This window comes from Physeter macrocephalus, chromosome 7 (assembly GCF_002837175.3).
Source record: "Physeter macrocephalus isolate SW-GA chromosome 7, ASM283717v5, whole genome shotgun sequence".
In the NCBI taxonomy this organism is placed as follows: domain Eukaryota; kingdom Metazoa; phylum Chordata; class Mammalia; order Artiodactyla; family Physeteridae; genus Physeter; species Physeter macrocephalus.
Genome location: NC_041220.1, coordinates 117,926,543 through 117,939,039, shown reverse-complemented (window position 1 = coordinate 117,939,039; position 12,497 = coordinate 117,926,543). Strand labels below are relative to the sequence as shown.

At 38.7% G+C, this 12,497-nt stretch overlaps 1 protein-coding gene across 31 annotated transcripts in view; it reads right to left on the bottom strand.

The window, feature by feature from the left end:
• Positions 1-12,497, bottom strand: part of ANK2 (ankyrin 2) — a 689,964-nt gene that overhangs the window by 39,996 nt on the left and 637,471 nt on the right. For all 31 annotated transcript variants that reach the window (XM_055086193.1, XM_055086182.1, XM_055086196.1 and 28 more), the window contains 5 exons: positions 10,333-10,557; positions 7,403-7,557; positions 4,516-4,727; positions 4,009-4,213; positions 1,781-1,877 (listed from right to left, as the gene is read on the bottom strand). In XM_055086193.1, coding sequence (XP_054942168.1) covers positions 1,781-1,877; positions 4,009-4,213; positions 4,516-4,727; positions 7,403-7,557; positions 10,333-10,557 — 894 coding nt within the window. The remainder of the gene's footprint in view (positions 1-1,780; positions 1,878-4,008; positions 4,214-4,515; positions 4,728-7,402; positions 7,558-10,332; positions 10,558-12,497) is intronic.

Here is a 12,497-nt window from a genome sequence, read left to right as displayed (position 1 = left end):
ATCAGACGGCCATTCTCTCAATTTGTTATTCATACGCTTCAAAGATTTATTTCACATCCTCTTACTTTGAAACCTTTCTCCATCTATGATCACTCTCCTTCTCCCAACTCATTGCCCATAATCTTTAGGTATTCTGAGATTTCCTTATCTTCTTAGCCTTTCTTTCCTTCCATTCCTGACCCATCTCTCTTCTTCTTTTTAATTGTGATAAACTATACGTAATATAAAATTTACCATTTTAACCATTCTTAAGGGTGCGATTCATTGGCATTAAGTATGTTTACAACACCGTGCAATGTGACCACTCTCCATTTCCAGAACTTCTTCATCATCCCAAACAGAGACACTGTACCCACTAAACAATCACTTCAAATTTTCCCCTTCACCTCAGCCCCTGGTAACCTCTATTAAACTTTCCGTCTCTATGAATGTGCCTGTTCTAGGTACCTCATTTACATGCAATACCTGTCCTTTTGGGTCTGGCCTATTTCACTTACTATAGTGTGTTGAAGGTTCAGCATAGTCCCTGGCTCTCGGCAGGCACTCAATATTACCTTCCTCTTTATACTGACTGAACTATACTTTATTCACTGCTCCTTCAATTGTCTGAAAAACTTAAATTATTAATACAATAACATAATAACTCATGATTTCTGGGTCTATCCTACCAGGCCTTCTGTAAATAATGTTAACCAACATTCCGGCATTATTGCTGAATTACAGACTCCGTTGTTGCCAGCCCCCAATGCCCTTCTGCATCTTGGCTCATGTTACTGTCTTTTCCACTTTTATATATCTGCCTGTTAGGTTCCTACCTATCTCATGAGTCACCTCTTCTCAGACATCCTCTGTGACCACCCTGATGCAAACACTCTCCTCGGAATTCTTTTAGCACCTCTTCTGTACCTTTCCATTCAGAACTTGTCATTTTCTGGCATGGGAGCGTGGATGCCTGAGTGGCAGGGCACACTGACACATAGAACCGGAGACTCAAAGTTGAGCCCTCTGGGTGGCTCGAACTATAAACATGTGTCACCACACCCAGCTATTGCTGTGCACTGTTATTCATGCATCTATCTTTTTTCCCCCTGAATAAGAATTTAAGCTTTAACCACTCTCAACTTCAGTTTTCTCATCTGTAAAATGGACATAATGCTTCTTGCCCTTCTTAAGTTGCAAAGTTGTTGTAGTAATCAAATTAAATAAAAGGGAAAATGCTTGGCAGTCCATTAATGATCATGCAAATGAGAACTCATATTAATAAGTTGAGTTAGTGTATACACATGCAAAAAAACTAAATAGCTTAAGCTTTTTAAAGATGTGTGATACATAAGTGGGCAATATGTAAATGTGCTATGATGCATAAGCATCACCGAAACCTCTAAACTGTTTAAGCAAACCATGATATGCTTTGTGTTTTGGTTATCATTCTGTTGGAAAAAGTAGTTCAGGCTATTTTGTGGACAGCAGGAAATCTATCATTCCTAAGACCTTTGGGACTGGAAAAATCAGCAGTGGCTGCTAAAACCAGAGTCTGGGTCATACAGTAATAGCCAACAATCATTTATTTTCTTTAGATTTTAATCTGACTGGCTGTACTTTGTTATTGCATTATCACTATTACATTTACTGGCAGGTCTAGTTTAGAATATGAAGGTAAATGCAGACCATATTTAAAACCATACCAAAAAAATGACTGTTAAAGAATGTAAGGAACAAAATAAAAGACATCGGGGGCACACAATTTCACAGTAGGTTTTTCTGTGCGGTATAACCATACCTGGCAGACACATTGGTTGTAAAGGAAACACATTCATTGACAAATGTTAATGGCGTAGTTCCTGTAATATCTTCCCACTGAGCAGGGGTGGTTCCACCTGAAATAATACGATTGTTGAAAAAAAATCAGGCAAAACTCCAGACCCTGCATTGTAAAATAAAGTCTTTGCGGTTCTGGCTATGTTCACTCACCCTTCAACATGACACACTGGAAGCAAAATGACTAAAAACTGTATGCTAAAAAATGACACATTGAAAACAAACAGCAAACACCACACTTCACAGAACTAAATTTAAGGGAGGTCATTTGAATAACTGCTTCAAACTACTAGGTGCTCTATTCTCTGCCTGACATTCTGAAGCTTTTGTTGTAATTGCGAGGCTCTGAAGATAATTTTGAATTATATACAATTGATGATTTTAAAAGATCCTTCGACCAACCAAGGAGCTGAATGCTTTGTTAAAACAAAAATCCAAATATTCTTTTGTTTTTTAACTTCATATTTTATGCAATTATTCTCAAGAAAGAGAATTTCCTCTCAATTTGTAATTGAAGGCTGGCAAAAAAGTGCTTGGAAAATATTAAGAGCTCAATAAATACTGCAAAGTGAATGAGCAAATGATTGAATGCCAAAGGATGACCTCTGACACAGACAAATCACTATGGAGGGTGATGCTGACTTTTATTTCTACTGAGGAATTAAGTTGGCATAGATAGGACAAAATTATCTTCAAGCACTGCAGGAGGAATATATGTTTGAGATGAAAACAAATTTTGACTAAGGTTTCTTAAAGGGAATGAGTTATCAAACAAAGGTCATGGAAACTTATTCTTGGAGGCCTCTAAAATATACACTGTAAGCAGAATCATAAAACATAACAGAGAAAAACACAAAAATCCAAACACCTAGGTTAACATATTTGTAAAAATTAATAGATAAATTAAAGAAATTGTTTACTACAAATCCATCCAAAGACAGAGGGCTGGAATAACTAGATCAGATGGTGCCTAGGCCCGTGTGGTATCTTCATTTTATCATCCATAAGGGCAGGATGTGCCATGGACATTTTTCTCTCTGACTTGTTTTGCATCCACGCTATTACACTGCACACTGTAGGAAGGTTAATCATATACACACGGACCAAAAAGTATGGGAAAGATACCCAGGAATGCTATGTAATAACCAGAAATGAGTAATTGGGAAGAAGCCATAGGCGAAGCATATGATTTCCCACTACCCTCATTTTAGTCCACGTACTTTAAAATTACGTCATATTATTAAACTTATGCGGTAAAGTCTCAATGATTCGCTATCAAGAGTACAGCCAAAAACATTAATAAGAAGGAAGAATGAAAGAGAGAATTAAAAAAAGGGTAAACATTTCTGCTAATATGAAGGAGAGATTAAAATAAAAATTCTAACAATACTTAAGCAAGCAGAGATGGTCATTATTCCTACTGACAACAGTATGAATATTTACTGAAAGCCAATACCATGTAGTTATTGCTAATTAGGGAAATTATCAGCCAAATTATGTAGTTCTAACACAGGTTACTTGTGTGGATTTTCTACCTCTCACTATTTGTGGTGGTATTATTGGCAGAGACAACCAATATTCTGGGAATGTCTTTCTGGAGTTTGGTAGCTGACTGAAAGCTATTACAACTTCCAATTGAAAAGACCAAAATTCAGTTAATCATTAAAAACCTTCATTTTGTTTTTCCAAAGTTAGTTCAGCAGATCAATGATAAAGACATAACCAACTCCTGGAGAGAAAAGTTTGAATTATTGGGTATAATTATTCAAGATATTATTTATTTTTCAACAGGTTTAGGATGATGTCTTCAAAGAAGGCTTAAAGCTTGGGTTTTGAGGAATATGGGCTTGGGTTTGAATCTCAACTCTGCTAGATATTTACAGTATAATCTCAGGCAAGTTATAGAACTTCTCTCAATCTTGGTTTCCTTTTCAGCAAAATAGGATTAAAGTTTCCTCACAGGGCTACTGTGGAGATAAAAACAACAATGTATATGAAGTGCCTAAAAGTTTCGCATACAGACTTTATTTAGTAAATATTAGTTCATTTCCTTCCCCCTAGTTAGAGTGCCTTTCCTGAATTAATGTATATAACCTTGCAGGCATCTTATGACCAAAGTAATTTAATATCTACGACAATCTAAGTTTCCTCTTTCAGAACTTTCTACTACAGTAGTCACATGTGACTCACCTGTGATGCTGCAGAGTAACCTTAAGGTTGGTGCATCTCCCCCAAAACCATTCAACATGACATCACTTGAAGCTTTGGGGACAGGAATGGTCATGGTAATTGGCTTGTGAAATTTTCTTCTTCTAGGTTCCAAAGTGACTATAGGGCTGAAGGTAGCTTTGTTGCCTAGGATCTTCTTAACCAACTCACTGTGCATAGGTTGAGCCTTTTAAAAGAAAAAAAAATTAAAATAAACAATATATCATTATATTCCATGTCAAATTTCTTAATGCATTGCTCTTTATTTCATAAATTAGTTTTCTGGCTTCAAATATGGCAACTGAAAGTTTACTACTGTTACCAAATGCTCGTCTAAAACTTTAGGAGACGTATGATCTCCTAGGGCAGCTTTTGCTCACCCAGGAATAATTTGATTCTTTAACCATTTAATTCCCATTTGAAAAGTTGATTTTTAATCACTGGAATAAAATCCATGTTCGGTTAACTTGCATCTTGATGTGGGCATACCTGTAGGCCTACACGGATCCGCTTGGTTAGTGCCCCCTCTGGGAAGACGGCCTGCACCTGGGGTACCACTGTGCTGCTCAGCACGCCTCCCTCTGGGCCAATCAGGTTGCTGTCCTGTTTGATGCGAGACACCACTGCAAAGTACTGTGGGAAGTCACGGGTGATGATGCGGCAGATCCGTTTCTTTTCTAGGTCTTCCGGGCTATCCAGCACTGAGACAAGAAATGACCCTTCTTCATATAGCAAGGATTTCCTTCTGAAAGCATTCTAGCAGACTCACTGGCATAGTTAGTAGTAAACAGGTGTTGTAACAAAACACTTCCTTTTTTAATTAATAGGAAAATTTAAAAAGTAAGGCTATCCTAACAACACCAGAAAAATGACTGCAATCTTTCAAGAGCTGTCAGCATTTAGCTGGCACATTTTCTCTCTCTGTGGAAACTCGGTCTTTCCAGGGCACTGTGAAAGAAAAGCATCTAGTTCCAGATGTGGTATTGCAGGGCTGCCTTTGTAAATGAGGGGGTTTGAGGGCAAACCTGGAATGAAAATGAACCTGTTCTATTCTTGGCTCAACACGATGGAGAGGAAATTTGTTATGGGCTCCTTTTCTTTGCAAATTTCAAAGTTAGCTCAACAACCAGTTATTGTGGTTTTAAGAAGTAATACGGCCCTTTCAGTTCTCAGGGGAGCAGTGCAGGAATAAAATCTGTCTTGGAAGGGTAAGATTCGTGTTTGTGTGTTCATTCCAGTGGCATGGTTGTCTCTGAGATAATCACTGTGGATATTAAAAAAAAAATCAGTGACTATAAATTCAGGGTTTCAATATTCCCCTGAAACCATTAACTTACCAAACAGATCATCTAACATCAGGAGAATGGGATAATGGGCTCTTTATAAACTGTATTAGTGTAGATACGTAGGGCAATACAATAAATCTGACTGGTTTAAAATGCTGAAAATTTGAACTAAGTGGATCACTGAATTTTAAGGGATTATGGAACTTTATTCATTTTTAGAAATCATTTACAATTCTTATAGAGGCATGAACAGCAATCATGTTTTTCTTAACTATTGACTATAACTAGATAGCAAAAGTCAGAAGTCCCAGGATCTGACCATTCATGATTGAAGATCGATGCATTGGCAAATTCTAGCTTATACTTATAAAAGAACAGGTTACCACACATAATGAACATAAAAACATACAAATCCGATCCTCTGTTTTAAAATGAGCCTTTTACATATGTAAAAAGTTATAAGAGTGGGTCCCCATCCAAGGACAAGATGGCAGTGTTAATGACAGGTAAATACTTCAGATGGAAATATCCTAAACTAAATGCAAGCAAAAGAAATGGTCTCAAGGAGTAGAAGCAGCTAAATACTGCACAGAACAAGCCTTATCAGTAAGAATCCTGATCTTTTCATCTTGCGTGGAAGATGCTGACCTACACATCTAGAAGGCATAATTTCCTTTTCCATCCACCTCTTGGATAGGGTAAGCCTGGCCTCTTTTCTTACTCAACCTCAGAAGGGTGCAGAAAGAAATGTTAGAGGAGCTGCTGTCAGGCTACACTTTACTATTCATGAGCCATACCTGAAGCTACAGCCGGTGGTCCTGAAACACTGATAAAATCTGGCAAACAGCCACACAGCTGTGTGTCTACCTCTGTGCAAACTTTGGTAGGTTCTTGGCACTTAGGCAAAGAACTTCTCCTATTTGTGTAGTTACATAAAGTGCAACATATCTGCAGTTATCAGGACTGAGAGACCTCATCTCTGTGCAACCTCGGGAGGTCTAAGAATGAGCCACCTCCCTCTAGTCAAACTAAGATATTTCAACCTGGGGCTAAATGGCCTAAGCTGGATTTGGGATTTACAGAGATTAAAGCCCTAATGAAAAATAAGTTCCTTAACTATATGTGTAGGTTTGTATATGAAATTCAACCCTAACTAACTCCCTGTTCAAATTATATATAAAGTGTGAGTGAACTTAATTTTCCTATCTCCTTAATAGGAAGTTAAAAATTATATTAGGGCTTCCCTGGTGGCGCAGTGGTTGCGCGTCCGCCTGCCGATGCAGGGGAACCGGGTTCGCGCCCCGGTCTGGGAGGATCCCGCATGCCGCGGAGCGGCTGGGCCCGTGAGCCATGGCCGCTGAGCCTGCGCGTCCGGATATATTATCCTATAATGCAGTAGTTATGGTTATATGTAGGTTTTCCTACAGAAAAGCTTAACACTTTTTATCAGTGTCTTAAATATCTAAACATTCAAGTTAGGCATTTTTTAAAATCATGGATTTATCCAGTATCAGTTTGTTTTGTTATGAAACAAAAATATCTATTCTATCTCACGTTTTAGACAAGTTTGCACTAAAGATAGAGATGGGCTGTATCTCTTTATTAAAATGAGATATTTACTATTAACGATTTTATTTTCCCAAATGTAACAAAAGTAAGACTAGACAAATATATCGTATACTCCAATGCATCACCATTGGAACATACCAGAATACTTGCTGTGGTAAAATAACAAAGGGACACATTTGTTACTAAACCAAACTTGGGTCTGCTTACCCTTGTGCCGTAGAGCCGATCTACTGACACCAGGTTGTGGTGAAGGAAATTGTGCCGTTTATTGCAGGTGCCAAATAAGGGGTCTGGGCAGCTAATGCTCAAAAGACCAAGACTCCTTGTTTGGTACCTGCAATAAATGCCACACTTACCTTCACCACAACCCGGGATCAGTAGATTGGCTTTACTGTGCAAGGGCAAGCAGACCCAAGCTGGATTAGGCAACACAAACACACTCACGCCCGTAGGACATAAAGAAACGCATCATTATCATGCTTTCACTTCAGAGTTCTTTTAAAACCTTTAATATGAAGTACCTTCATCCATGCCATTAAGGATTTCATTCAGTTCGTCTTCAGTGTATTCGCAGTAATGCTCTTTCCAGCTGTCCCCATTCTCACTGCGCAGGACAACCAGTTCCCTCTCTTTTCCTCGAAGGGCAGCAAAATGAGGGATCTCCACGATCACAGGCCTGACACAGTAAGGCAGAACATTCAGTGTGGACAGGAGCTAACCAACAGCGAGACAAGTACCTTGACTCTGTCTGTTGCAAAGTGACCTGGAATTCTTCTCTTTCTGGGGACAGGGACCTAGTGGGCCATCCTCTGAAGCCCTGAGGCTAGCAAATGGTCCCACGGTAGCTAGCACTTCACCTCAGGGGCACCAATCCTCAGGGCCATGTTGCTACCTTAAGCCAATGATGTTTCTCTGTGAGTGCATATGGCATTCTGGAACTTCTCCTTTGATAAATGTAAGGATAACACATTTAACCAAAAGAAATGTACATGCATATCTATGAGGTGTGCCAATCTCTTAAAACGTTTTCTACAAGGTACAAAATGACAAAATGGTTTAAGAGGGAAAATGGCTCATATGCTGCGTAATTTGATGTATTGTTAATGAGGAGATGTCAGAAAAGTCAACTACTTGGTAACTAGAAAGACATGCACTCGTGGGATTTGTTTCCTTATATTTTTTCCAATCAAGGAAACAATAGGCATGTGTACACAGTGTGGCCCTAATCAAGCACCTCAGCTGGCAGCCCAATTTGTGTCCAATGCCTATTATATTCGGGATCCAGAACATGCACTGCCCTACTGTTTTTAGGTCGCTCTCAAAATTTAGAGAGGCTTTTGATTTTTCAGTCCAGGTTGCTTTGATACAGACTCCAAATTTATCATAATCACATCATAACTAGCACATAGTACAACTAGGCAGATCTCATGCTTTAAACGAAAATGAAGGTCACAGCACTTTAAGGGAAAAGATAGAAAAACATCACTCGAAAATAAAAGTCACATACCACAAGGGTCAGAAATGGTCCACTAAAGATAGGTTATACAGAATTTAAATCATAGAGAGGGACATGTCATGGGCACAATGACAAAAAGAGAAATCATATTGCAGAAGAAGGAGAAGAATGGGGGCCAGCAGCCATCAATTTGTTTTAAGTCACTCCTACCCAAGGAATTTGGTTCCAGGAGGCCCCAGCTGAAGGATGCGGCTGACCAAACTTTCTCCCTCATTAAGTGGGGGAGGAGCCGTTGGCAGGTGAAGTTTACTGAGTACATCCAAAGCAGCAGTGAAAGAAAGAACATAAGTAAGCTTCAGGTGTTGTTTTCCACAGAACCCCAGCGTCACCAGCTGATGAACAGGGTGAAGTTTGGTTTCACACTGCATTTGGTTCTGCCCCCTCCATTGGTCACAAAGAGCAAGAACAGAGACCCAGAGTGTACAATGGAGGCGCTTGGAAGGAGGGAGCGTGGGGGTCGGATCTGTCCCTACTTAGGTTCACCGCCAGGGCATGAGCCAAAAAAGAAAAAAATATGCTCCACTGGAAGGACAGAGCTGTTGGGGATATAGTAAAAACTCTGACTCCACAGCGAGGCCAGAAGTTTTCATGGATATTCCTCAACAGATGTGATGAGTATTAAAAAGCCTACAAGTACCTGCACATGAGGGAGGGGAGAGGACCTGGTACATACAGAATGAAAGGAACCACTGGGGAATTGCTCCAACCATAATGGCATCTTCTGATGCAACCCAGAACTTCACAGGCTCCTTCTAAATCTCTGGTCTGTCTGATAGGAGGACATGGGGGGTGGTTTCCATAATTGGGAAATACAGACACACCCCTTTTCACGTCTGAACATAATTTGGAGCAAGCTGTTAACAGTTTGCTCCAAATTACAAGGCTTTAGAACATCTCCTGAGTTCTAAAGCAAGAAATCCTCCCCCCAGTATGACATTGGCAAAGCAAGAGTTCATGATTAATAGGATTTTTCTCCCAGTTTTTGAGCACAAAGAGTTGATATGACAAGACTTAAATACAATTGATTTGTTTCAAAATATTTTGAAACTTGTCCCCCTCCAAAACTTCATCGTTTTGTCAGTTTTCAGCAGTAGCTACTCACTTCTTGGCATACTGAGATACGACTTAATATACTAGCAGCCATACAAACAAACAGAAGAAAGAAGAAATGTTTATTTCTGCTCAAAATTGCTAAAATGAGCATGGTGAAAGTTATTCTTGATTTGGTCCTCTTAATGAACACTGTGCCTAAATAAAATGCCAGTATAATTATAAGACTCAAGGTAGCAATTCTGACAACAGAAAAGACAAATCACATAGACTAAATTTTTGGACGTTCTATAAAGAACACTGCTCTCCAAAGTGAAGATAACGATCCTGTTTTGTAACTATACAAGACTTTATATTTGGAATAGACTAGTACAGTTGACCCTTGAACGACTAGGCAGGTCCACTTATGCCCTGAGTTTTTTCAATAGTAAATATTACAGGACCACACAGGCCGACTCTAAGGTGTATGCAAAGTTTTGACTGCGTGGAGGGTCAGCAACTCTGGGGGTCAGCACCCCTGCGTTGTTCAAGGGCCAACTGTATTTTTTTTCTCTATGACTTCACCACTTAAATCTCAGATTTAAAAAATACCTACCATCGACCAAAACATGATTATTCATATTGGGAGTCTAGCATCTACTATCACATTCAAAGAGAAAGAGTAATAGTTAAGCTGAATGTTTAACCCATTAATGCCTTAAAATAAGAGGCATTTAAGTGGAGTCAAGCATTGAGGCATTACTTCCAATTCTTAAAAAAATGTCATAGGGGCCAATCTTCTTTCATAATGTTTTGACGTACCTTTTTCCATTCCATCCTAGTGATCTCATGTGGAGGACACAAGCTCATCGGTGACTAAGTGGGAGGTTTATCAGAAACCCTTACCCAAGGAACTGAGCACCCGAAGGTCCGACTTCAATCAGGCGACTGGCCAGGCCTTCTCCTTCCACCATTGGAGGCATTGTCGCCAGTCTATGGCGTTTGACCAGTCGGCAGGTGACTCGGGTTGGGGCAGTACATTTCCGAGGCGGAATGATGATGCGGAGCCCATTGTGTCTGCATCCTCGCATTGCGCCACCTCGGGCGTCCACCATAAAACTAACCAGGAAACTAAAAATTAAAATAGAAGATTAGATGTGTTTAGAAATATCAATGGCAGATAAACAAGCTTTGTCAAGTTATTTTTTTTTCCATAATGCTCTGTTCTTAAAACACCTCTTTTTTATTTATATGCATGGTGGCCAAAAATTTGCCCTTAAGAGTTATTTTACTTTATACCAATGCCTTGATTTTAGTTTGGTTGTTGTTTTAATTTTTGTATTTTTTGATCTGTAACTAAAGAAGAGTTCTAATTTTTTTGATAATGGTAATATTAAATATAAATTGTAAATTAAAAATATATCCAATTGACTTAGAAAGTAGAATGAAATTACGTAAAGAATATTGATGTGTTTCCTTTTGTTGTAAGTGCAAATACTTTTGCTTCCTTCTGTGTGTGTCCTGAAAAATCCATATTTTGAAATAATATAAGGATAGAGCAGAGAGGAAAGACTAAATTGCAGCTTTTCTGAGTAAACTCAACTTGACTTTTAAAAATTACATCTTGTCCAGATCATTTTAGCATAATTCTATGACTTAAAAAAATTCACAGGCCTTCTCCCAAGATCAAACCCATGTTCGTGCATCCTGCTCCAACATTGTCTTACCCAGGATGCAGGTTTTTAACTCATTACATTCTAAAAAAAAAGAGGAAAAGCAAAATAATCAATTGTTTTGGATAGAACCAATTTACTGGTTAAAATGCACTTTTTCACTTCTTACGTAGAAATCTCTCTGCTATACCATTCTAATTGAAGGGGTAGATAGGAAACAAAGATTATAAATACCCTCTATTCTGGGTTTTGAAGTGGGAAAACCTGGGCTCATGCTAATGGAGGATATCTGTGCATCATGATTTTCCCCAAATTATAATAAATGGAATATGGAAAGTCATAGGTAGTAATTTAGAAATGTAAAGGCATCTCTATTATTTTTGTTCCTTTTTTGCCAAGCTAATTACTTGTAAATAGGGGAATAATGATCCAAGGTGACTTGGTTTGTTTATTTTAAGTGTACCAAGAGAAAGCGTTTGTCTTAACTTTGAAGTTGTTTCCTTTGGGCTGTTTCTGCAGCTTAGTTTGATTTCTTCTCACTATGGTAGTGTAACACTCATTAAAGCCTTGGAGGCACGCACTTTGTCAAGGACCAAAAATTAAACCAGGCAATCTGATGGTCATACACATATACACAAAGACACACACAGTGTGCACACCCTTACACAAATAACATTACTGTCTTTCCCAATTCTCCTTGCATTTGCAAGCTTTTTATACCAAAACAGAAAGAGGAAAGCACCATATAGGTGTATTATGGATCTACTGATAGCTTAACCAGCACAGAACTATACCAGATTCATCACACCTAGATATTGCATCCATGACAACACGTAAAACATTTCAAAGGTGTTTCATCAAAGTAAGTTATGGGACAGAAACACAATACATTTATGTTATTTTTAGATAAGTGAAGGAAAAATACCTTAGCGTCCTCTTCATAGCAGAACACAACTCATTAAGCATGCTATTAAACAGAACCCCTGTTGCTAGTAATACAAATGGATGTGAAGGAGCCCAGAGTGCCTGTCTGAAGCAGGTCGTGCAGGATGAGACCATGAGAAGAGGCGACACACTTCTTCCCATATGCAGGAGCCGGTCTAGACCTACCAATTCATACCCAGTCCTCTAAGTTTTTAGTATGGGGCACAAACTGGGAAGTATAATCAACAGTTAAATCCTGAAGTGTGGATATTTCTGGTCTTTATCAAATCACAATGAGAAAATGTTGGCTGCTTTTCTTATTACTAGCGTTTAAGTAGGAATTCTTTTTTTTTTTTTGGATCCCAAGAAAACAGGAGTTTACTGTGGTTTAGAATTCAGAAGGACTGTACATAATAATTAGGTTTAACTGACAACAGTTTTTCTGAAATTTCTGAATTTTTGCTAAGTTTTGTA